The sequence below is a fragment of the Barbatula barbatula genome, assembly GCF_947034865.1.
Source record: "Barbatula barbatula genome assembly, chromosome: 14".
NCBI lineage: Eukaryota > Metazoa > Chordata > Actinopteri > Cypriniformes > Nemacheilidae > Barbatula > Barbatula barbatula.
In genome coordinates this window covers 22,037,331-22,065,145 of record NC_136777.1, presented here as the reverse complement: position 1 = coordinate 22,065,145, position 27,815 = coordinate 22,037,331, and the positions used below count along the sequence as shown (strand labels likewise).

Genomic DNA, 27,815 nt, shown 5'->3' with positions numbered 1-27,815 from the left:
CGAAACAACATTAACATGTTACATATGTAGTCTGTAATGTTGGCAGGTCAGTCTCTAAATTCAGCTTTTCTTCATTCGATCTGTAGGTTCTTTGTTCTACATAAGCTGACAAATCTGAAGTTCCTGGACACCAGGAGAGTGACCCAGTGGGAGCGGTCAGAGGCCCAAGCACGTGGAGCTTTCATGAAGGTGGTCAAGCCTAAAAATGACAAAGTAAGCTCTTTGATTTGACTTCAAAGTCCTGGCCACGTGACGTATGAAAGCAGACCTTTTAGGATGAATAGACGGTTAAGAAAATCAGTATTAACTCGCATTTTGAATAGTCCTGCATGTTGTTTGAGTTTGTATCTCAGTAGCAAATGAAATGCCTTTACATTATGCAAGATCTATGAATAACAACACAGCCTGACCCTGTAAATGATTCGTGTAACCCTCCCCTTTCTGTACTGATGATTATAAGAACTTTAAAGGTTAGGCAGCGTGAGCTAATCCATCCCTCTCCCTCTTTGACTCCATTGTTTGTTCGTAGCAAATTGTCAGAAGCTCTTAAGAGGTTACTTGTACGCAGCTCTTTGAAGACATGGCCTTTCAATCTCGCTGGGCTGTTTAGAGGAGGGTCTTTTAATGACCAAGACCTGACCTCTTTCCTTATGCATGAGCCCAGATCAAAGTGGACGGCGCCTGTCCGATCGCTCTTGCGTTGCATGGCGTGACAGCGCTCCGGATCGTAGTGACAGTTCACGTTCACAGCAGTCACCATCGCTTAATTACCCACAGCACACACAATTATTTCTCTCTTTCTCCGTACTGGCTTTTGAGGAAGACACCGCACACTTCACATGCCTCTCCATCTTCTTTATTCTTCTCTTCTCCTCCCGGGGTGTGTGGAGAAACGGCTTTAGTAAGATTTATTTTGATTGGTTTCAGAAGTAAAGTGACAAACAGAAGAAGTTAAACCCATGCGATGATTGAACCTCAGCCGGGCATGTTTTTAGTTTGGATGTTTTGTTGGTTGGATAAAAATGAAAGAGGACTGGAAAATGGGAAAGAAGAAAGTGTTGTGCAACCAGTCACTCAAATAAGTTAAGACATTTCTGGATGGGATGTTTAGAAATCGAGAATAATTCAGAGGAAAGTGAATAATGAATTCAACAATTTCGAGTAAAACATAATAACACGCTGCCAAAGCAGATCTGTTTTAAGCACATTTATGGACGTAAACAGAAAGCCACTGATCAGATCCAACTTTTAGCACCAGGTTTAACAGCTACGTAGCATTTAAACCTGGATGGTGAACTACTTTTGTGTTATAAAGAAAATGGTATAAAAAGTCACTCGCAAAACGTGATTTTGTTTTGCCGTTCACTGGCAACCACAGCTAAAAAACCAGCAAAATGTCAATGGTTGAGTCTTTGTCCATTATGGATGGGGCATGAAGGGATTTAAAACATGAAATTTACAGCAAACATAGTTTTTTGGAAAATGTATTGTACACTTAAAATCGATTTAAAAAATATAGCATAGTATTAATTGGAACAGGTCATGTTGGAATAAACATCATGTTTCTTACATGCATTCGATAAAGGCAGCGTCATTTCCCATCAGAGGATACAGACATTTTTAGTTTTAATCCCATTTATTTTATTTGGTCAAATTTGCAAAGCAAACACAACTTCAAGGGCTAGCGAATGAGAGAGAGAGAGCGAGAATGAGAGAGTCGGCCGTGTCTTCAGTTGAAGCAGCTGTCACGCTAACGTTTGGCTATGGTTTGTTTTGAGTCAGATGAGACGTGACGTGGCAGCCATAACAAGCTCTGTGGGGCATGTGTACTCTGTTTCTAATTGGCTTCATCATCATACCGATTGTCTGCTGACCAGTGGTGCAGGTCACCAATTAATGAGCGACACGACGTGCGGACGTGGGCTGCCGAGGATGATTGCATAATTACTTATTTGTGTCTGCATTTATGTTCTTCCATTGGGGTGTCTTACGTTTAAACACATGCTTCTATTAGCGTTGTTACCGCAGACTGTAATTACCTCATCCTGCTTTCCAAATTTCCCATCAAACCCGAGCCCTGTACATGACAACATCCTGCTGTAGCGTCGTGCAACTCATTGAATGTCCCATTTGTGCCCGCTCGTCTAACCCACGACTGTCGGCATTCACGCTTTTATAAATCCAAATGATATTCATGCTCTGTTGGCGTGTTAGCATCATCTTAGTTTAGTCAAATTCAACAGAACCAAAATACTACTAATCAAAAATGTTTGCAGTCTAAATTGAATATGATCTCTGTGTTTTTGTAATGGTGCCATGTGATAAGAAAATTGATCTTTTGAGACAGAGCTTTACATACCTAAAAAAATATCATCAGAAATCAGAACTTCCTCTGCATTTATTAAAACATAGCTGTTAAAAGCCTTTCTGACATTTTATAGATGTGAGTAATTGATATTTTATTGTGTTTTATCGTTCTCATGATGCCACAAAGCATGATGGGAAATGTAGTTTGGTCACTCAGGCTTTTTCAAGTATTCTGGCAAGCTTTCTTTCTATTATTTCTATACGTTCTTTCAAGACTGGTATTTAAAATGCATACAGACCATTTTCTTACAGTATGTCACCATACCCATACACCATTATAATGGTTTTTTATTATGTTTGTCAATGTGCGATTGAAAGCTATCATTGACCTTTTGAATCAGTTTCAATGGAATGCAGACTTGACAAAAAGGTTGTTATTGACGGATGGGCAGGTAATAACTAGATCTGACCTGACATCATAACTCGCAGCCTATGTGAAAGCCTCAAAGCACAGTTTGTTCATGCCAAGAAGGCATTTTTTAAGCACAGCTGCCAAATACACAAAAATAATCTGTAGAAATTACAGTATTACTGGCAGCAGTTTGCCAGTCATTTACTGTAGATTAACATTTATGTAATTTACTTGCAACAGTTTGTTCAAAGATAAATGATCATTAATGATTAACAAGTCTTTATCCTCACAGAAAAACACTTTAAAAACAGCATGCATTCTGGGAACCAAAATTTGAAAAATATACAGAAAATGTTTATGTGAATTTCTGGTTCCCATAATGCTTTGCATGAGGCTGTTATTTTATAGTTTTTTTTCCTGTAAAGATAAACACTGTTTAATATGAATCTATCTTTGAACAGACTGTTGCCAATAAATTAGATAAATATAAATCTACAGTAAGTTACTGGCAAATAGCTGCATAACTACAGCAAAAGTGTTTACAGTGTAACTGTAATGATGTGTCGGACACAGCAGGATCCGTTTGCAGCTTTATTTGGAACTATCAAACAGGCAAGGCAAATCGGGGACAGACAGAACAACGGAGATAATCCCAGAGCCGAAGTGAGTCACAGGAAGGGGTCGAGACAGGCAGAGAGCAATCAGAGGTCGATATAACAGTCCGGGTCGGGGCAGGTAGCAGAAGAATCAGAAGTCGATATAACAGTCCGGGTCGGGGCAGGTAGCAGAAGAATCAGAAGTCGATATAACAGTCCGGGCCGGGGCAGGTAGCAGAAGAATCAGAAGTCGATATAACAAACCGGGCCGGGGCAGGTAGCAGAAGAATCAGAAGTCGATATAACAAACCGGGCCGGGGCAGGTAGCAGAAGAATCAGAAGTCGATATAACAGTCCGGGTCGGGGCAGGTAGCAGAAGAATCAGAAGTCGATATAACAGTCCGGGTCGGGGCAGGTAGCAGAAGAATCCGAAGTCGATATAACAGTCCGGGCCGGGGCAGGTAGCAGAAGAATCAGAAGTCGATATAACAGTCCGGGTCGGGGCAGGTAGCAGAAGAATCAGAAGTCGATATAACAGTCCGGGCCGGGGCAGGTAGCAGAAGAATCAGAAGTCGATATAACAGTCCGGGTCGGGGCAGGTAGCAGAAGAATCAGAAGTCGATATAACAGTCCGGGTCGGGGCAGGTAGCAGAAGAATCAGAAGTCGATATAACAGTCCGGGTCGGGGCAGGTAGCAGAAGAATCAGAAGTCGATATAACAGTCCGGGTCGGGGCAGGTAGCAGAAGAATCAGAAGTCGATATAACAGTCCAGGTCGGGGCAGGTAGCAGAAGAATCAGAAGTCGATATAACAGTCCGGGTCGGGGCAGGTAGCAGAAGAATCAGAAGTCGATATAACAGTCCGGGTCGGGGCAGGTAGCAGAAGAATCAGAAGTCGATATAACAGTCCGGGTCGGGGCAGGTAGCAGAAGAATCAGAAGTCGATATAACAGTCCGGGTCGGGGCAGGTAGCAGAAGAATCAGAAGTCGATATAACAGTCCGGGTCGGGGCAGGTAGCAGAAGAATCAGAAGTCGATATAACAGTCCGGGTCGGGGCAGGTAGCAGAAGAATCAGAAGTCGATATAACAGTCCGGGTCGGGGCAGGTAGCAGAAGAATCAGAAGTCGATATAACAGTCCGGGTCGGGGCAGGTAGCAGAAGAATCAGAAGTCGATATAACAGTCCGGGTCGGGGCAGGTAGCAGAAGAATCAGAAGTCGATATACACAATCCAAGGTCGATAACAGAATAGCAAACACAATGAATAAACCGCTCAGAAATTGTACGCCGGGGCAATACAATACTTCACGATGAACTGAAGGTTAGCGGGACTTATATGGATGGGTGTAGATTAGCTCAGGTGTGCATGCAATCAGTCCCAGGTGAATGGCATGATGGGATGTTGAGTTTGAGCCGGTTAATATACTGGTGAGTTTGTCCTACAGTGGTGGAGAGGAAGCCTGCTCTGTAATAGTAACGTTTAATACTTAAGGCAAGGGAATAGGTAAATGGTAGTTATGAAAATCTAAAGCACATCATAAGCGAATAAGAAGGAAAAAAGAAATGTTTGCACGCTTACAACTTGGATTTATACGTTTTCCACTTGTCACAAATTACACCCAACGAGCAAAGGCAAAAAGCTCTACAGACATGGTTTGTAGCACTTTTTCTACTTCTATCGCAGAGTTTTTACTTTATTGTGTTCCAAAGTGACGTTGCACTTACTGAATGTGTTGAAATGTTTAGTGTTTTAGCAATTTAGGCCAAGGTGACATTTATTACAGCCTGTTGCAAATCTCTTTCTCTTCTGCATTGATTTTTTTATCCCCACATGCACTGGTGGTCCTACAACTATATATTAATGTAAGTGGTTGAAAATGAGCTGTCTGGCTGTTGTTGTCTGGTGTCTCTGAATGGCTGATGTGTGCTTTGCTGGAAGGGAGGGAGGTCGTTTTTGTGAGCTGTAGTTATGAGGACAGCATAATTGGGCCTGTGTTTTATTGGATTTCTAGAGTGGTGAAATGGAGTGATCTGACCAGGGATGAGGGTGTAAACAACTACCTGCAGTAAACAAGGAAATTCAGAGAGGGTATTTATGTATTTTTCCATCTCCTTTCCCAAAGCCACAGTTGAGAGAGGAAAGCAAAAAAGTTGAGCTGTGTTTTGGCGAAATTGGGCGTGGAGGAATGCCACAATGTGATCATTTTTTCAGAAGACTCTGAGGTCATGAAATGGCGTGAAACCACATTGAGTCGCTGGGCTGCTCTCAATATTTATGTGCACCAAAGTCTAAAAAGCTCTATCTTAAAAACTTTTAGTTCATTTCTATATCGGTGTACTAACTGAATATTACTCTAGTGCATTGTGCATCATGACTCATCATGCACTTCCAAAATGTTTGACCAATCAGAAAAAATGTCACTTTCCACCACTTTCCACCATGAAATCATTCATGACTATAATGCTTAACTTTTTTATATGCCAAACCCAACTTTCTTTTTCAAGAGGAACACTTCAAGTATACACTTCTCAGACTGAGGCCTCGGAATAAAATTTCTCGAACCTAAAGAATATTGTACATACACAAGCAAAGAATAAAGTATTCCTGAAGATAAAGTATCCATCTCCTCGTGCAGAAATGTTTGCTAGCTACGTAAGAGCATAATGGTTCTTAAATGTCAGCTAGATTATGCTTGGATAAAGCGTTCGACTTGATTTTCTCGCCACAATACACGATTTCTCCCACATCCTCCTCCTGAGTAATGAAAAACAGACGACCCAGCTGGAGCAGTTCGAGTCGGTGCTAAGGTCCCATCAGTTCTAGTCGCGCAGACTCGGCGGCTCTCCTTAATCCGTGTTGGCAGAGCCAGGAAAGTTATGAGGTGGATCTCCTCTCTGCATTTTTCATATTAATCTGCCTCTCGTCAGAGACGCTCATATCAAGACAGCGAAATAAAAGAGCCAAACTAAGACAAGCCACCTCAGCGAGGTTCTTGATAGCGTGCGATTATTGCATTTTTCAGCTCAATGGAAAATGCCACGAACGGAGAACTTCTTTTTCTCTCTTTTGTGGTTTTCGTCATTCCTCATGCGACGTGTTGCGGTGTTCATCTCCCTGCTGGAGAATTATGGGTTCCCTGAAGCATTTAAACATAATAAATAGCAGCCACTGAGAACCAATGTACCGTCAGTGTTTGCTGAATCATTTTATAGAGAAATCTTTCCTCAGAGACGGCTATAAATGTATAGCTGCGACAGGAAACACAAGTTGGTGAAACCGAATGCTTGGAAACAGTCATTACTTTTATTTTCCTGAGATGGATTTAACTCATTTTGTCATGTGAATCTGAATCAAACCCGTTTGAGATAACAGGAAGTTTTATTGCATGTATTGTCATCAGCTTTGATGACACTGTTAAATGAAACGTGTGGATGTTGCTGCATGTGTGTACAGGTGTATGTGGCCTATTTGTGGATGTTTGTTTTGTTGTTGTGATGTGTACACAGCCAATAAATCACAGGGTTTTCCAATCCCAGAACGCGCATACTTAAACACAAAGCGATTACACAAAATAGTTTGATAGCTTGCTCAAATTACAGTGTATTTTAAACCAAACAGGGTGCAACTTTCTCATCACATTCACATCATGTATATAAAGTAAGGGATAATGTGCAGGCAGCTGCAGATATAATCCCCGACCGTGTGATCAGGGCCTGACGCGAATTTTCATCAATATGATTGTTGCAATATTGATTATTGAACAGTTCTGCTATAGAAAGCATTTTGAGATACATTTTGTATACAACAAAATGATCTCAATCTCTGGAAGAATATTGATTTCCCATACACACAAAATGAAAAGGCTTTTTTCAGGATTTTGTAACTTTAATTACACGGCTATTTGCCACACGAGAAAAAACCTGAACATAAAATGTGAATTTTAAACATTTTGTTAGCTCATTTTTACCAAATGCAGACCTTCCGCGAGAGAAAGACGTTTTGTCTTGGTTTTAAAGTAAGAAACGACGTTCAAACGTCACAAACAGGCAAATTGGTTTAATAATTTGTAATTATAATGTCATATATTTTATTAAAAGACATATTTATAATCCATTTTTGTGTGATATTAAACTGCCCCTCTCAAAATGATTTGCAGCATCCGGGTTACAGGGTGTTGTTAGTTTGAAAATAACAACCCTTGGAATGTCGCGACTGGCCAATCCGAATCAAGCATTCAGATGAGCCGTGTATTATCAAAATATAACGTATAAGTGGGACTCATTTGAAAGAGACCCAAAATTTGAATGCTGTCAACTTTTAATAGCTGTCATGTTATTTATAACTGGTATGACTTGCTTTCTTCTGTGGAACACGAAGAAGATATTTTGAGAAACGTTTCAGTGGTTTGGTGTACAATGGAAGTCAATGGGGTTTAATGTTGTTTGGTTACCAACATTCTTCCAAATATCTTCTTTTGTGTTCTGCAGAAGAAAGAAAGTGCCTACAGGTTTGAATTAACATTAGGGTGAGTAAATGATAAACGCAATTTGATTTTATCGCTTTAATGTTGTACAGTTTGAGAAATATACAAAGCGCATTTTTTTATATGAATTACCGTGGTTTGAGTGGTTCAGACATGAGAAGGAAACTTATTTTATGGTTGACCTGTCTACAGGTGTCATGTCACTCCAATTGACTTTCATGTTTGTTTTCTTAAAAAAATGAAAAGTTTGTTTTGAACTACAAAAGTGTTTTCATAACTATGATTATGAAGTTAATAATCTCAAAGGCATCCTTTGAAGCATGCCGTACTGGGAACCACTGGAATCAGCCTTCCCATCCTAGTACTTCCTGTTTGTAAGCCGTAATAATGAGAACACTGTCTCCCCCATGTGACAGAAAGCACTTGAGGATGGTTTGGATTTCCCCTCATTGGTCCAGAGGGACGAGTGCTGGGACAGATTTCCCTTCTGGCTCTGAGGTGTCCAGCAGCAAGGTTCGAACCGCAGGGGGACCGAGCCGCTGAAAGCGCTCTGGCAGCTGGAGTTTTCTGGAGGTCGTCGTGAGGGCACAGCCCGCAATTAGAGCCTGTGACTCACTGTGTCCACATAAATCAGATGACATTGCACATCATAAACAGACTGTAAAACTTTAAAGCACAGTTAATTGTTAGTAATAGCTGCACGACTGATTTACGAGCCTGTACAAAGCCGAGAGATAGGGCCTGATGACCTCAATGTCACGTCACTCTTATTACACGAGTGATATATTGCGTATTTTGGCCTGAAAACAAGCAGATGTTTTTGAGGAGTTTTGTTTGAACAGTCACAATGATGTTTCCCATTTGCATTGCCTAATGGAAAGTGAGGGAAAACGGCTGAGCGTTTATATTCCCATCTGTCCTCAGCGTTCGCTCGACAGCGATATGACTGAATGTAGTTGTTGTAAAAATGACAGTATTGAACTTACATGTTGTCAGGGCTTTGGTTTTCCCATTAAACAACACTTCATCACCGAGCAAAAAACGGCCCGTCATTGACATCAACTCACGAAAACCTTGGCACACGGGCGGAGTGTTCTTTACACAAATAACCATTGTTATTCAAGGACCAAAAATTTTAATTCTGTCATAAATGCTTCACCTTCATGTTGTTCCAAACCCTTGTGGTGATGGAATGCAAAAGTGGATTTTTCATAAATCCTAATGCAGTTCTTTTCCATACAATAACACTTCATAGTGGCCACAGAAGAATAAAAGCAGACAGAAGGGTTAATAAATGATCTTATATCTGGTAACAGCTATATCATAATGAAATGAAGATTATTGGCTGGAATTTGGCCAGCTGACAGGCGCGCTCCATGTTTCCACTGTGGAAGTGGACGGCGCGCTTCTGCTTGCACTAAGTGAGCTGTTGTTTTCCTTAAGTTCCAACATTTATTCAATGATGTTTTTGCAATTACAGAGACACACAAGTCCCACAGCGCCAGCACTCATAGTTTAATTACAGTTTAACTTTTCAGTTTTCCTCTGATGATTGTAAGATGTTGCCAGCCTAATTAAACACAGATGGTTTATTCTGAAAGAACTCAGCGTGCGTGCGTGTGTGCGTGTGTGCTGCGGCTCAGGACCGTGCCAGAGCTCGGAGATAGAGCCAGATCATTAGGCATATTTGAAATAATCCTGCGTCTGATTGTATCATATAATGCTAATTGTGTCATTGTGATTTATAAACACATGCAGTGCTGCTCATTTCTATATCGGTGCTGCTAATGTTGCAATTGTAACACTCAATTTGTGTTTCATTAGGATGGGGACGTACTGATAGCATGTTACTGCTCAGTTTATCTGCTGAAGAAAAGGATACTTTGATTAAGAGAAAATGCTGATGCAGATATTAGGACCGCAAAGTATAAGAAGCATTTTGTTTCAAACGCATCAGTAACATCTTTCATGTACAGTGGTGTTTAAAATGGACGTTTTAAAGTCACTTTATCACGTATGGCTCAGTTTATAGTTAAAACAAGCAATGCAAATAAATGAAAGAATTTGAGATCATTGGTGAAATAAGCTGATTTGTGACATTGACCAGGTTAACGTAAAAAAAATGTATATAAGCTTTTCTTGTTTCCAGTGAAGCACTCGTGCTATGATCACATGTATCATAAGCGGCGCCTTGTATTGCCTTCTCATAAGGGCATTAAATCGCTTTCCCGCTCATTCTGCTTAACAACTCCTTCCTGGTGGAACATTCTTCAAAATGCGGTCCGTCAACCACATCTCTCACAACCTTCAAAAAACGACTTCAAACACACCTCTTCGGCGAATACTTGACAGAAAAATTAAAAAAGTCTCTCTTCTCTCAACGGGTAGTGGTCTCACTTTTTTTGAAACTAGTAACTTTGTATTAGCACCTAATGTACTGTTGCTCTTTGTATGACATATCGCTTATTGCTCCCCGAACTCTGTGTAAGTCGCTTTGGATAAAAGCATCTGCTAAATGTAAATGTAAGTCCATGCTGGCTGTCATTAAAACATAAAAAAACACACTAATACTAAAAAAATTCTGTCTTGCGTCTCAAAATCTAATTTTGAAATACTGAACATGAAAGTTTGATTTTATGCATTCATTTCTCCTTGATTTTAATCTTAACTTAATGTTATGTTGTAAAATAATTTGCAATAATTAGTTTTTTTTATATTTCTAACCGGGGGAAAGGTACAAACAACTGCACTTCAAAACATGAGTATTTTTTTATTTACGAGACAAGTCATTTCACATCGGTTTATTCTCTCCCCAAACTTTTACCTAAGCAACTCAATATTCATACGTACCAGCGCGTTGAATGTTAAAGAACTGTGTTAATTGTATGCAGTGTTTGGCAGCAGTGAAAGTGGCCCTGACAGAGATTGAGTGTTTTTCTATCCCAGGGGGCTTTGAGCTTTTCTCACCCCGTGTCACTGGCTCCCTGTTGGGGCCCTGAATCTCAGACCTGCAGGAGAGCTGGAGCCAAAGAGACAGCCGGAACTCTTATTATACGGGCCGGCCGTACCCTAAACAAGCCTCAAGTACAGATTCCCACTGAAATTCGCCGCTTCTAAAAACAGCCAGCCGTGATCACATTACGCCGCCCCTTCTTTATTCTTATGCGTATGTTTTTTTTCAAGCAGAGTTTTTAAGGGGATAAGGCGGACTGAGTACATAGATTTACACACTGCGTAAAAGAAAAGTCAAGGCAAAGCTCTTTGTAACAACACTTTGACTGGCCTGACAAAAGGGCCTGGAGTTATGGGAACTCTTTCCTCTCTTTACAGCAATAGCTGGTGACTTGCAGAATTCAAGGAAGATGCCAAAAGGAAAGTTGCCCTATTCAAGTTTTTGCTTACACAAGGGCTCTTTGTGGTTTTTAAAGCTTGTCAGACACGTCAGGCCCGGTAAGAAACAGTATATTGTTTCCAGCACTTTGGATTCCTTTCCTTCTGACATCTGCCAGTCTGTAAAGATGATAAATTCTTGCCTCATTAGCCAGCGGTGTGGGATTACAGCCTGACAACACATTAATCACTTGCCTCTGTGGCAGGCCCCACTTGCAATAGGCATTGTTAACAAAACTTTTCTAATATGTCACTCTCCTCTCTGACAGCCTGTAATCAATCATCGTGATTGACAGAGCTGATAGATTACACTATTTATGCTGTGTGTAATGAAAGATAGCGTTTCCACCTACTGTCATTCTTCAGATAATGATAGCCCACCTCTGTAAAGAAACACACACACAGTGTGGCGAAGAAAGAAAAGGCAAAAGAGACCAACGTTGGCATGCATTGTGAACTTTAAGGAGACAATGTTCTTTTCCTTGGTGGGTGTCTTTTTTTTGAGGAGCGGTATTGTTTAGTAAAACAGTGTCCCTTTAAGGAAGGCTTCGCCATTGTGATCCGGGCTCTCGTCGCTAGAGCTCGTGTTCCGAAAACTCGACTTTGTCTATTTTTATTTAGTTTTTTTGGGGGGGGGTGGAGAGGGAGAACAGCAAGATGAATCTGTGGCCTGAAAGGCAGCGCTTCCGTGATTTATAACGCTCCTCGTATGTAAATTTTTCAAATATTGGCAAAATTACCGGTAATTTTGCGGTTTCTCATTTTCCGTTCGGCATGGGCGTCTATTAGAAGCTAATGCATATTCTGGGGTTAGTTTATAATCCGGTTTACTTCATTGCTTGCACATTTTTTAGGGGATCTCCACATATATTCTTGCTGAAGGGGCCGCTGCGAGTGGTGCCATTTCAAAAAGAGGCAGCGAATGAAAAAGAGGAATAGTCCATCATGCACCTGACAGCTGGGGAATTTGGTGCTTTTCTTGTGAGACAGTGAGCTGTCAGAAAATTAGTTAACTGGAGCATATTGTGGAAAGGCAGGTAATTTAGCCTCATTGATGGCATCACATAATGGCTCACAGGAGTCAGCTCCATGACCTGCCAGTTCTTTGTGTATAATGCAGAATTTAGTGGCATACTCAATGCATTCTGTCAGCTGCACGATTGGATTCTCAGCCCACTGTATCTCAGCCTGCAACATATTGGTCAATTATTTCTGAGGCTGTCAATGCTGGGAGGCACTGTTATTAAGTGTGTGTTAACTTTACATCATTAAGACGCCACACGACAGCGAGACACACTCCCGAGCGTAATTTATTTGGATACCGCGCGGATAACCTTCATATTGTTTGACCTCCTGTTACGTTTAGGAGGAAGGGGGAAAATTCAGCAGCTGTCGACGGGATCGCGTTAGGGTTCCTTTAATCTAGCGCCTAAGTTAAATGCTCTCAACATCAGCACCTATTTGTTTTTATTTATTTAAATATGTTGGCCATCAGACTGCTCGGGTTTACCCATTTCCAGTTAGCTCACTTGTCATGCCTGCATTGTTATATCCAGATATAGTAACTCTTTATGAGATCTCGACGAGAACATCGCATAAAAACCAGCGCTGCCTTCTAAAGCACAACAGCCCCCCCCCAAGCATGCAGCTGTAGCCTTGCCTATGACGTAATTGCATTAGTCTATTAATGTTTCTCTATTTATGAGACAAGCGATCGAATCAACCCTATTACTGGTTTGACAATGTTGACTTTTATTTTAGATGAGTTTAATGGCTACTAACAAGCCCGGCAGTAAATAAACAACAGAGTGTGGGTTGTGGAAGCCGGAATACAAGAAGCCTCGGGCCGTGAGACAGAATGGGTGTGTGAAAGTTAAATGTGTCCATAAGAGCAGTCATTTAGGTGTTCGGATGGAGAAGATTAATGAGAAATCTGAGTAAATAAAGCAGCATCACCGTCTTTGAGAATGATAGACATGGGTTACAGTTTCAGATATGTTGTGTTTGAGAACGTTCATCGTTCCTTTATGAGTTTATAAGTACCAGATTTTTGTATAGTTCAATGTTAGCATGTTGCTAAGCTAGCTACTTTACTGTAACAAACACACTGTATATCAGACACGAATGCACTATTGTCTTTCTCAGGTGTGTGTGTTTGGGAGTGTGAGGGTTAAACATGTTCATTATTCACTGTGCATTCCTAATTTAGTAGCTCTTGAGACTGTTGAATGGGCAGAGGAGCCTGTAAGAGGGAGGCCCATTCTCCTCATTCACTGTGTGAAAGAAGAGTCTCAGAGCCATCAGAACACAGGCCTCCCGCAGGCCCTGTATGCCTCTGGGGTCACCCGCAGGTCAGCGGGGTCAAGTGATACTCACACAACATTCCTCTCTTACTCTGAGGCGACAATGCGAAATGTCCTAAACCATTTGTTCTGCAGCACCGTAACAATGTCTCGAATCGTGCAGCTTGTTGTTAAAGAAGTGTGCTGTTTTATCTGCACCCGACTATCTTAGAAACGTATTATTTTTATTAAAGTCAGTTTAAGTAACCACATAGCAACACTCTTACAACGACCCAGGAAACTTAGCAATAATATAGCTAACAACCACTCAGAACAGTAACAGCTCAGAAAACCCTAGCAACCACATAGCAACACAATTATACCTCTTTGGGCACCTTAGCAACCGCATTGAACACCCTGGCAAACACCCAGAACACTTCGATTGGGGCTTTAAATACTTAAACACTCACCTAGCAACGTCTCAACAACCACCCAGGACACTTGCAACCATATAGCTCAGCCTGGCATCTGCTCAGATCATGTAGGCAACTACATAGCAGCACATTAAAACCACACCAAGCACCCTAGCAACGCCCTGGCAAACACCCAGAACAATTACTCTACATTATAGCAACTGGTTGATTTGAAGGAACAGTTCACACAAAAATGTACATTCTATATTCATTTACTCACGCTGTTCCAAATCTGTTTAAATGTCTTTGTTCTGATGACCATTGACCACCATAGTACGAAAACTTGCTTTATAAATGTCTTTGTTCCGTTGAACACAAAATACGATTTTTTTTAGAATGTAGGACAGCAAACACTTCCGGGAACTTTTGACTACTGTTCTCATTTTTCCTGCTAAGGTAGTCAATAGTGGCCAAAAGCTGTGGTTACAAGCATTCTTCCAAATATCTTTCTCTTTGTTTTTTGGGGGGTAAACTGTCCCTTTAAGTCAGTTTAAGAAACCACATAACAATGCATATAACTCTATAGCCAACAACCTTTCAAACACCTTAGCAACTGCTTAGGAACAGCCCAGCAACTGCTCAGAACACAATAGCGACCACACAGCGACACCCTGGCAAACACGCTTACATTGTTGCAACGAGCTGTGAACATGCACACTGCATTGTTTTTAACTATTTATTTGTAGTAAAACCATTGTGACCATACATTTACTATGGTCTTACCAAATTAAACCATGGTCGATCTTCCTTTGAAGTAGTAGGATGTACCGTAATCTTTTTTGAAGTAGATTTCTTGAAATTCGTCAAATGCATGACATTGGTGAAGTAATAAATTAGCACTCTGTAACAGTAGAGAAAGATTTAAATGTTGGACCGCACTCCATCTTGTTTTTAATTAAGAGTATATAGCACAGGTGTTGAGGATAGTTGTGGCTTCTGACATTAGTGTCTGGCTATTAATACCCAGCATGTGACCTTCGGGAAGCTGGCATTCACTGCAGAGCTGACAGATTCATGGCTCTGTTGCCCTGAATAAGGTTGTCACATATTTTTAAGTGCTTGAAACAGGTCCAGGGTGCCATAAACCTCAGACATTTTAATTCAGGCTGAACTGTAAGTCAGAATTTGCCGTATAAACGCTGGCCCTTGAATAATACAGACAAGGCTAATAGCTGGGATTAAAGCATTACTTAGACTTATCCAACCATGATAACATCCCTCAGCAACCATCAAGTTTCACCCTGTGTAAACCATAAATTTCAAATGATGTGAAGTCATGAGGTGAAATCACAGCGGTAATTTCAGAGCGATGAAATTCGTCTTTGTTTTTAGCCATTTAGCGTTGCCGTTTGTTCACAGAGCTCATGTCGTGTCTTGCCGCTTTATCCGTGGGAAGGCTCTGTCTCGCCAACGTTATTGTGTTTCCTCGCCGCATTATGGGCCGCAGGTCGCACAGAGAGAGACTGCTTAGGGAGAGTTGAGTTACTGCAACATCTCTGCTCTATTGACAAAGGTGGGCGGATGAGAGCCAGTCTGCCCTCTCCAAAGCCCCACGCAGGTGTTTCAGTGGTACGGATTCCTTCATTCACCTCATCCAGACAGCAGATCAGCTGCCAACCAAAATCTGAGACACAAACTTGACAACACCGTCCTGATAACAATAAACTATTGTCTAAGCTTTAGTTTGTCTGCTGGTGAAAAGGAGTCACGTTTGACACGGGATAAAATAATATCTCTGAATCACCTGATATTGGCATTGGGAACAGTAGCCAGCCAGTGGCACAATAGCCATCACCCGGCCGCGTTTGCGTGCCAGCTGGCAGCATCAGTCAGCGGTAACGTGATAAGTGGGCTGCTCCTACTTTCATCACACCTCATCCCAAAGCACAAGGGATCTGGCCCTTTTCTCAGCTGTAAAGCAAGACGCAGACGTTAAATCAGATAGGTTTACCGTATCCTGTCATAACTCATCAGAGTTCCAGACAACTCCTTCTTTTTTCATCTGCATTCCAGACAGCTCTCTGCCACTCTGTAGAGATTGTAAAAGCAACGTGTCCCCACAAAGGACGTCTTGTTTTACAAAGTTTTCAATCGCTCAAAGTAACCTTGTCTCATCACCGTGGCATGAAAACATGTTTGGACACTTGATTCACACTTTGTAATGTATTAAAAATATCATGAGAAAAATGTGCAAAGCAAGAGTAAATATTTTCTTTAGTTTTAAGATTTTTAGTGAATGTGTAAAGTCAGTCCCCCACCCCAAGTTCACATGGGAGAAAAGTGGGCAGGTTTAACCAGGAGTGCCCAAATACTTTTTTTATATTTTGAACAGTATTTCAATAGATGTTGCCATATCAGAATATTGTATTTACTATTGTGTATTCTATTATATTATTGAATATTATCATGTTAAAATGTTTAGAAAAATGCATTTTGATATAATAATTTAAGTTGAAGTATTGTGCTGTTCTTTAAAAGTAAACCTATTAGTGTAAGTGTTATATAATCCAACGAATTTCTTTTTAAATGCGTCTTAACCGTCTTCAAACTGCTTTCTCTGCTATCATGGAAAAAAAACAAAGCCATGGACTGAAAAAAAAGACGTATTCTCTGATCAGGAGAAGAAATATATATAAAAAATCTGATGCTTTTCATCATTTTGCAGTGCTGTTTTTTGGGCCAATCCTGGATGTCATTCATGTCAGGACTGGCTGACACCTGTCTGGTGTGTGGGGCTGGTCTGAGATCTCTGTGTGTCTGTCAGGCACTTGAGAGGCTGTTTGTTTCCAGGCCGCTTTTGGGCCAGACGCCTTTCTGGTGCTCCAGGCCATGACCAGGCTTTGTGCTCATCACGGCATACATGACAGCCCTTCTTCTCTTTGGTGTTGGGAGTGAACATGCTCTGTAGCCCAGTGGGGAACCGTTTCAAAATGGCGGCTGACTTTTTATCCAGTTTCTCTTGGAACTGTACATCTGAGGGAAGATCAATATTGTCTGTGCTAATACACACAGTGTGATTCTCTGGTAAGTTCAGCAAGAACTTGTAAACAAGCACCAGTATATACGACTACACCCACTTCCATATTTGTGTGTGAACATACATGTTCAGAACTGAACAGGACATCGTATTTAATCTTTAAAGGCAAAATATGGCATTTTATTTCATGTTAAAATACTTTTTGGGGGGTTGGGACCAACCAGCGGTGTGTGTTAAAGGCATTTCTTTTGCAATTGCTTATTCAAATATTTGAGATACAAATCGCATCAGCATGCACAGCTTATGTTTAGAAATGACTATAAATTATGATAAACAATAATGGCAGTTCTATTACTCATTGTTTATTTCTTTCATGCAGTTGTTGTTTACTAACCTCTGCTGCGTTTTATTAGTCATATAATGTCATTAACACAGAGGCATATCTGTGTCAAGACATTGGCTGGCAAGCTTGCTGTCGGTATCACGTTTTGAAGGCATCTGCCTGCCTGTCTTGTGAAAGGAGATATAGTGATGGTTTCATATTCTAACTCAAGATTAATGCCGTTTTTTACTGCCTGCTGGGAGCTGCAATTGTACATGTCACTATAACGTAATATGCAAGCTGTAAAGACATGACTATTCATTTTAATGGCCCTTTCGACTCACAATTGAACATTACAATGCATACTACACGTCTCTGAGCTTACCCATCACTCACCGTGATGTCAAATCATTATAATGCATGTTTCCATGGAAGTTCATGCCCAGTTGAGTCTGCTCTTAATCAACTTTTATGATTTTAGCTATTATCTCTGAAGGAATGGCATATCTTTGGGCTTTTATTTAAAGTCAACATGAAACACCCTTGTGAACCAGTTTTACTTCAATAATTTGATATACAATATGTGTTACAGTATGTTCTGCAAGTAAAATGTTAAGCAGGATTTTATCTATTTGTTATTTTATGGATCGTGGCATGTCAGGCATGTATTTCAAAGGGAACGCTTTAAAGTGTTACCAGATCCATGAGGTAAATTTTAATGATATATTTTGGAGACAAATATGCGCAGATTAACTGTGCGCAATTGAGTTTCAAGGAAAAACATGTTTTATTATGTTGACCAAGTGTGACGAACATCTGCTTTTCAAATCATCAAAGTTTTCCAATCTTACAAGCGTTGGTTTCTTTTCTCTGTCGTTTTCACAAAGTCTGATGCAATAAACGGTACAACTTTGATGTTTCTATAATAAACATCCTACGTGTTATATTATGAGGATCTTCATTTGAATGTTATTTAATAAAATGAAACAAACACCACAATAATTCAGTCAAAGCAGAATTGTTTTTCCTTCACGGTTTACCAAAGATGTTTACTTTGCAAAAAAGAAATCTAAACGTTTCCTGACAGGTCTGTTTCATCAATGGTATCCCTCCCATCTGTACAGTGCCGTTTTTTTATCCAGGTTTGACTGTTCACTGACCCGAGAAGTCTTGCCTTTTCGAACAGTGTTGTTTATCTTCAAATAAACAAATCTTTGACTGATAATAGGCTTAGACCTGCTTACACCAAATCTCTCACTCAGATAAAATGCTCTGCTTTATTTTTCTAGGAGTTATTATTGGATGAATGAGGGCCATCGCTGGCCGGCACAAATATTTTCAGTCAGATTATCCACTACTGTGAGGTTTTTCCCAAACATGGCACTTTTTGAGGCCAGCCGCGCATGAGCGGGATGCATTGTGGGAGCAAAGTTTGATTAAACAAAGCCGGTAATGGCCATGAGCTCATGACCTGTGGTGTTCATCATTTATTTAGACATCTTCTTCGCTTTGTCTGTTTTGCCCTTTTGGGGTTGCCCCTTTAACCAGCGTTAAACTGTGATTTATTTAAAGGAACAGTTTAACAAAATTGTTGCAATTTGGTCATCATTTACTCTTTATTGTGTTTGTTTTAAACATATTTGTCTTCTGTGATCCATACAAGATGAATTCATAGCTGTGTTGTAAAATGTTATTGTGTTAAAGGACACGTATTTGCTCCGCTCAATGCAAATTCTTGGATATTTGGGGCATCTTAGTAGTGTGTTCCCGTGGTGTTATGTCACCTTTCATGTGGCGTTAGCATTGCCTCGCCCGCAGGCCTGAGCGGTATGGATTGTGACCCCAGCACATTTTCGCTGTGTATGTCACAACAATGCCACGACGCTGCGGGTGTGTATGAGCACTGGCGCGCTGCGTCTCTGATCTATACTCACCCACACTGCTATATACACAGATCATGCTCCATGTCCAACAGGGGAGGGGGGTTACGCTAGATAAGGATGAAAAAAACAAGCGTATTCTCTAGCACGGTGCCGTGTAAACATCTGTGTTTTACCTGTCATTTCCCCTGAGAGCTGTCTCATTAACTTTATCTCACAGCGTTCGGCGTGAAATTTGATCCTGCCCTTCCTCTTGCTCTACACGAGTGCCATTTTGTCAAACAGCGAAGACATTTTTCATAAGACGAGTCGTTTAACATTTGTTAAATGTGGCATTCACCGGTGTTGTGGACGACATTTTGGATCAGCGCTTATTACTGTGATTTTAAAGAGGCTCGGATGTGCCATTGGTGTAAATGTGCACCATAGCTTTTGTTGTGTTCAGCTGTGTTGTTTACAGATTCATTAGCAGGCTTTGGTTTCAGACGATGCTCGTGGTACGTTACCGCATATATTCATGACAACATAAGTGCCTTAAAAAATGTGTTTTGCCCTAAATACTGTAAAAACAGTAACTGTAACCATTCAAAAGTTTTGGGGGACTTTTTTCTCATGTTTTTTGTGATATAAAAAATAGCTAAAAATGAAGTTATGTGCTTAATGATTTTTTTTTTCTAGAAGAATATAACTGTGTCGACATATTAATTTCTTAACTACAAAATAATGAATACTGTATCCCTGTGGCTCAGTGGCTCGTTGTGTTAGCAGCGTAAAAAAGGTTGTGGGTTTGATACCCAGGGAATGCTTAATGCATACATGTAAATGTAAATTCATGACCAAATAATGACGAAAAAGCAACCCATAAGAGAAAAAAAATAATACTTCAAGGGTGACACGTCAAGAAATTGATTGATTATTGACAATAATATTTTTTTTCAAATTCAAGGCAAATAGTAACAGTCCTCTGATCAGGCTCTACATGGGGTCAGTTAGAAGGATGTCAGGATGGGCACCCGTCCAATGACCCTCTTCCATCCATAGTACCAGAGTTTCCGACCGCTACAATCTTTTACTACAAATGTATTTAATCCCGCACCGCAAGAATCCGTTTCGGGTACCGCAAGTATGGAAGACCTCTATTGTGAAAACACTATTATTTGTTATAATAGGCACTTCTTCTTACCTTACTTCTTGACTGAGTCTCAAATGATTAGTTCGGCGAATTATCCATCTTATCACCAGCCTACTTTGATGTGATTGGTCTTCCGCTCACGAGCTACAGTCGAGAAGAGGGAAGGTCTCGTGGGCAGTCCTAGCAAACTGAAGGCGGGACTATACGTAGTCGCGTAAATCTACGACAGTTCGCAAATCGGACGAGGGCACCACTCGTTTGCGTGATTTTTTTTTTCAAACCAATAACTTTATTCATTCACCTTCGGCTTTACAACTTGGCAGACTGCTTACATTCACCCACGGCATAAAATGGAATTTACATAATCTTGTATTATGTAGTCTTTAAAGGTTCGCCTAAAAAGCCAAATTCTGTCATCATTTGCTCACTCTAAAGTTGTTTCAAATAACTATATTTTCAAGAATGCAGGAAAGTAAACAGTTCTGGGGGAGTTAGGACTCCATATCTTTGTGTTAATAAGAACAAAGAAATGTATACGGATTTGGAAAAACTTGAGGGTGAGTAAATGATGACAGAATTTGCTATCCTTTTAAGTGTTGCTTTTTTGTACAGGTACAACATTTTGTGCTTTGTTACAATAAATAGTCGTACCCTAGGAACTATAGTGTACATAGTCCCATGTGTGTTATTCCATAGAGTTTTAATATTCAATCATTTCATATATTCAGAATATTATTCTAAAATGTGGAAACATTTCAATAGCGAATGAGTAAGTGACCTCGAATTTGTATAAGGTAGTGTATACTGGGTGGTCTGCCAATGGCTTTCTGGAAAATAGACTTTTATTAGCCTAGCGAATGCCCCTGAAAGGTTAAATGGAAAAGCAGTACTCTTTAAAAAAATACTTCATCCTAAAGAAACAAATGCTGACATTTATTTATCCTGATGTCACTTCAAACCCCATATTTCCATTTTGCTGTGAAACACAAAATGTTTCTTTAAAAATATTGTCATGCAGCTCTTATGACGGTGTGCCATAATAAATAGAAAAATATTTGTTGCTCTTCACTGTAAGTGTGTAGCACTACGTAATATTTTACAAAGAGGTTTACTTCTGTATTAGACAGAACGGAAAATAAAGTATACAGCATGGTGGTTTAAAATGTCACGAGGGTGAGTAAATAATGACAGAATTGTCATTTGGGGTGAACTATTTCTTTAAGTCGTTGCTGCCATAGCTGTTTTTCCTGTTGTTGTTGTTGTTGTTTTAAAGAGCCTGCTAAATACAGATCAGCTGCTGATGTTGCTCTGACAGGCAGTCTTGATGCCTCTCTCTCTCTCTCTCTCTCTCTCTCTCTCTGCACCTCCCCACCTCAGAATGGGCTCTGCCTCCGGGGGCCACATCACTTACCTGCTGACACACAGGACATGATTGATGAGCAGCCTCGGGCGCTGGAGTCGACTTTGTCAGCTGCTCATAATTTATACATCTTATCTCTGTCAGAAGAAAAGACGGAGCATGGCGTATGGAAATGGAAACACGGGCCTTGTTTAGGCTTCCAGTATGCACGGCACACGAATCTAAAGAACTTTGATTGCTATCTGCCCTCTCCCTCATCGGGCCCCGAGTCTCTCAGTCGCTGTATTCTCTCCGCCTGTCTTTGCTTTTCGTGCTGGACGCAACCGTGATTCTCTGCTGACAGCAGTTGGCTCCGTTTTCTTCCAAAACCAGCTTTGGACATGCTGGAGTGGAGGTTACCACAAAATTATGCCTCTTAAGTTTTTAAAATGAAAAAGACATGCCGTTGAAAAACATTAAACGGGTTTCTTTCTGTGTCAACCGTTTATAATCTTGAGTCATTTCATCTTTAAGCGCAAAAATTAAAATGAATGGTTGCTAGTTCTGGCAGTTTATCATCTTGTCTCGGCTCGTTCTGCCAAGGTTGACTCATGGAGCGTTTGGATTGGTTGGCATACATGGGACAGAGTTTGTGCTGATGTCAGGACCACACAGAATCTTTATTTATTTTTTGTTCGGGGATGATAAGAAGCATTTTGTAGAATGTCTGAAGCTTACAAAAAATGAAATTGTGATGTCAGACCAGTCAAACAGACCTTTTCACATCTTGAACAAAGACAACCTTTTTGCATGCTTAGCGTGTGGATTCCACATGGACCTGCTGATATTATGTAACAGAAGCTTATTAATCATCACGAGGCTGTAAAAGGTTTGTAGGTAAAACCCCAATTAAAAAAGCGTGTTGTTCAGACTAAGTACACACAGTCAAAGGTGCACTAAAAAAGCAGGAGTGCGAAATGTGTGTCTGATGATGCGTCACGTCATCTTTTCAACACTTGTTTTCTTTTCTTTGTCAGTGATATTGTCAGATCACACATCCGTAACTTATTTTAATTCTGATGACAGATGAGTGACGCTTCAGTAGATATCACAGGCAGACACCCTTCAGTCCCATTGTGTTCTTGTTTTCAGGAGATACATAAAAATAGTCGAATTGTAAATGAAGCCGAGCACATTTGCACACAGGTCTGACAAATGCACTATTCGGACAGGATTAGTCTTCCAAACGATTTTTGAGTTACACATAATAACACAGGATGTCTGTGGTCTACTGTATTGCTTTTAATAAAGAGATGACGGTATTTATTGATGGGATTCACGTTTACAACAGTCATTACAGAATGTTACAATGCCGCGATACAGTGGCCGCCTAGCAAGTTACAAAAAGGTCTAAATCCATCACAACACAGCAGGACCCCCGAGGTAACGGATAAATATTTAGCGATGTACTGTTATTTAAGCTTGCGTGAGAAAAATACATACACTGACTTAGCTGGGATTAAAGTCTGGAAGTACATCATAACCAACCTCTGCAAAAGCTGGTATTCTCGGTAAATTGATTCTATAAAATCATTTAACTTTTGATTCATAGCCAGAGTTTTTTGTTGTTATTATTTTTATTCGAGTTTGAAAGTCATGTCAGGTTATCTTAAACATTATTTGACTTCTCTTGTCTTATTTACTGACTATAACAGCGCAGCTGAATTGAAAAGTTTAAGTAAGAACACTCATTCATCACCTTAGATCTCTTTCTTCTTCCATGTTGTGCCTTTTTTAAGAAAAGCTGATTTTTCTGCTAGCATGACTAGTGAAACCGCTTTGATTTCATAACCCCTTCCCTCTATTGATCTTTTGTTGTAGATAAAAGAACTTTCCTGAAATCATGCATTTTTCATGCTAATATCAGCGGGTTCAATTGAAGTTTTTGTATTTGCCACTAAGGTTTGCTTTAAGCTATACTTAGCAATGCTGTGTGTTTTGCTCTATTGATTCAGTAGTTTTGTCTCTGGGATATTGGAGGCACATGTCCCCTGACATCATTTTACTTTGACTTTGATCATCAAAATAGCTCCGAGCAACACGGCAGAATTAAGTCAATTAGACTAATTATGAAATTTCAGGATGATTGTGTAGCACATTAAATATTAAAATAGGATTCCAGAAGTCTTCAGAAAATGTGTTTGGGATCCCCTCATGACACACATGATGTTGTGCGCTACACACAACTTTTTTGAACCCGTCTGACTATCAGAAACAGTTGTTATGAGATGACAGCTGGTTTTATGTCAGTTGTGAAACATCAGTATGTCTTCAGTAATGGCGATTGTGTGAAAAACATCTTATTTGTCTTCGCTCTCGTAGTGTTAATATTGATTGACGGAGTCACAGTGCATTCAGCCTTGTCATTTCCATGATTAGTGAAAGTTATTAAAGTATAAATAATGCATGAATGCATCTGTTTAAACAGTGCTGATTTGTTTGATCGACATTATTTGTAACATTTCATTTTAGTTATTAAGTTGTTAATTAACACACTTTCTGAAGTTGTCATGCGTTTTAAGGTACTTAGATTTGTGACACACAAGACATTGTCGTAAGAAAGCATGACAAACACCTTGGAAATGTTCACACACACATAGGTGACAGACGTATCGAAAAGCATCTTTCTGGCACCTTTTATCTCAGCTGATTGAGTTCTCTGTTCTTCTTTTTCCATTTTGCTTTGTGTGTCACTGTTATCTGTTGCATGGTAAATAAGGGACTCTGGGGCTAGTTGTCACACGTTTTATTACTGTGAATATTCTTATGTGTATAAGTTGTCCATTTCTGTATAGGCACATACTTTACTTTAACATCAAGGCGGATACACATTTACACTAAAAATATTGAAGTTAAAAAATGTTGCAGTTTACTAAAGACATGTTGATCTTTTGTGACGTATGCCAAAAGTGGTGTAAGTGTTTGAGGTCAGTTGTCAGAATGGCTTGTTATAGACCGTTTCATAAAAACTTCCGGCCTGTGTTTGGTTAAAGTATAACAATTTTATATTTATTTTATGTTAATATTCATTGATATTCATATTTGATTGTATATTCATTTTATTAAATTCTATTAAAACTACTTAACAGTGATAAATTATTTGCGGAGATCCAGAGGAAGTTAAGTTTGACATAACGTTTGACTATGTTGTTGCCTTCTGAAACCCCTATAGTCTATATTTAAACAGTAAAACAGCTATAATAAATGCCTGAACAGCACAAATGTAAATGCCAATATGCAAAATCATTTATGTACACAGATCGTTGTTTGGCAAAACAGAAATCAAATGAATCACAACCTATAGAAGATGCATGTGACAACCTAAATAACCTAAAATTATTCTGTAATTTTATGGTTTTTGACCATATTTTGCAAATACCGGAAAAATATTATACGCAGAAAATAACAGTAAAATACTGTAGCTATTGGTATATTTTTGTTTTAAAATAGCTGTTTGAAAACCAACCCTGGTAAAATTGTGTATAAACTTCTGACTCAAAACCCTACAGTTGCTGAGATATAGCCCCTGTGACAACTTCCCCATGTGCCACTGTATGTAGTTATATATTGTCTTAAAAGGTGTGAACATTTCATTTTGTGTAACATTTACGTGAAAGTCATTGTTCCGTATAGGCTCATCCTCAAGACTACAGGGGCAATTTGAGACTAGCCCCCACAGGAAATAATTCTGAAATGATGTTGTTGCAGAGGCGGCTGCTGCTTTTGTTGTCAGGTGTTAAATAACACTTTGGACCAAGGACAGCCAAATGACAGAGTCCTCCATGGGAGATTCTAAAAAGAGGAAAAATATAGTGCAGAGAGGCAGGAAGGACTCCTCAAAGAGGTGACCATCATCAGCGCTGAGATGTTTGGCAGCACGCTCCTGCCATGGTGTAATTGGAGAGAAAACCTATATGGGTGCAAATTACCCCCTGTCAGTGACATTAAAAGGAGCACCACTGATGTCTGAGCAAAAGGGAGCGAGAGAGAACCAGCAAGCAGGCGGCAGAAAAGTGGAAGCTAAGTAAAAAAAAAGATCAAATGGAAACATGGCGGGTACAAAGAGCGAGAGAGCGCGTGAAAATATTCCGGATAATTGTTAGCCAGTCGGTCGGACGATGCCCCGTTTGCAAATTCTGAAAAAGGAGTTAGCAAAACAGATGTTTTGTTGTGTGAGGCGCTGTGATTGATTTGTCACATTTTTGAATGCATGTATATAAATGGCCAAAAAGGAAACATTAAATAGGACAGCTAAGGCATTTAAGAGACGAACATGCATGCTGCCAGAGATGATCAAAGTGTTCCCTATCATTAGAAGCAGATAGCCTCTGCCTTCAGCTTTCAGCTCAGCACGGTGACCAAGAGCTGTCAGAGAACAAGCAGGGGAATGTATGAACAGGACGTAGTCGGTCTCTCGCCCTGGAAGTAGGCCCATGTAGAATCTGCGCTTTTTGTGGAAATTCTGTTCTGAATATCGAAGAAACGGTTTCAAATATTGCAAAATGTGATATACTGTATAGACAATTTCAAAGCAAAACATAAGCAAACGTTACTGCGCATGTGCGGCCCAAACGTAACTACCGGTACACATCCGCAAAGAATAGAGTCCCTGTAGATTATTTCTGATAGCAAGCAAGTGAATTACATGAACTAGCAAGTTAAAAGTACGTCTAGCCAGTATTATTTTGGCTTACCAGTAGAAGAACTGTTAGAAATTAATGTAAATTAAATTAAAAGTTATATTAGCAGCCACTGGCCAGATTGATCAACAAACACAAACACCGGCTGAAAGTGAACTTCGAGCTGGTGCGTGTGTCTGATATCAATCTAGTTTACTACACTATCCAATTCAAATAGTTGCATACAATTTATGTGTATCGAATGAACATAATTGGGGCAGGCGAACAGTAAAATTCCATTCATTTAAGATACATTTTCACAAATTTTGCACTTAGTGATTTTCTGTTGAATCAGAGGCAATTTTTGTCTATATATTTCATCATTGAGAATTACTTAAAATCGTGTCTTGTTCTCATGAACCTTATCTTGTGTCTCGTCTTACCCCTTTTGTCTATACACCTGGCAGCTCCATTTTGCATCTCTGTGCGATTCCAAACCCCTCCCATCTATGCCGGAAAAATTAGAAATAAATATGAAATAAATGTAGGGAAAAACACTGAACTGTAAAGAACATTCTGTGAATAATATGTAATCATGTAATCCATAAAAAAGTAACTGTAGTCTGATTACGAGTTTTTGAAAATGTAGTTTACACCAATTACAAGTACTTGATTTTTGGATTCCATGTAATCTGTTACCCAGCTCTGGCGATGGATGTGTAGAGTTTGTGTGAATTGCTTGCTTGCTAAAGTGCTTGCTTTATCTGTTAAGAATAAAACGGCAGAAAAAAATGGTCAAATGAACACTGTTAAACTTCGCTGTAATTTTAACAGTAATTTACTGTAGATTAAAGTTACAATTTTGTTTTAAACAGAAACGTATTCTTTCATAAAACAAAATGTAATATCTTAGGTCACATTGCTTGTTTTGTAAGTGTGTTTTAAATAGTTTTACTAGAAAACAAGACAAAAATGCTTAGGAAGAATTACATTTTTGTTGCAGTGTTGCTGTGCTAGTGCCAGTAATGAGACCAGTCTCTTCTTGATCATTTTGATGGTACTACAATTAATTACATTTTAAGTATCAAATATCGACTATATATTTGATGTATTTACTAAAATGTATCATTTTAAGGCAAAAATAACCCCAACTAAAAATTCTTCTTATGAGATCTGTAAGCGATATCTAAACAACTCCTATTTGCTGTTTTGGGAAAAAGAATACACAGCTTCTTCCAAGCCCTTCCCATGATCTGAGTCTAACACTGTGAGTCCCAATGAGGGCCCCCCGCAGGGACATTTACTGCAGGCTCAGTCTTTCTTTGTTTACCCGCAAAACCACTCTCAAAAAGCAAGTCAACGTTCGGCATGGCCCTCGTAAGAAAGATCCCAACTATTTGCCGCAGTGGGACGAGCTTCTTTTCTGGCCCCGCACCTCTCAGTGGAGCGTCACTGAAGAATGCTCTCCTCTCGTGGCGCACCGGCGAGCCGGACCACCGCTCTCAGCCGAGCGTGTCAAAATGTTAATGAGGAGCTCGCGAAG

At 39.9% G+C, this 27,815-nt stretch overlaps 1 protein-coding gene across 2 annotated transcripts in view; it reads left to right on the top strand.

Moving 5' to 3' along the window:
• lrmda (leucine rich melanocyte differentiation associated) overlaps nt 1-27,815 on the top strand; it is a 236,529-nt gene that overhangs the window by 156,978 nt on the left and 51,736 nt on the right. For both annotated transcript variants that reach the window (XR_013787580.1, XM_079473232.1), the window contains exon 5: nt 87-213. Coding sequence is in view for 1 of the 2 variants with exons in the window: in XM_079473232.1 (XP_079329358.1) it covers nt 87-213 (127 nt within the window). In the remaining variant the exon portion in view is untranslated. The remainder of the gene's footprint in view (nt 1-86; nt 214-27,815) is intronic.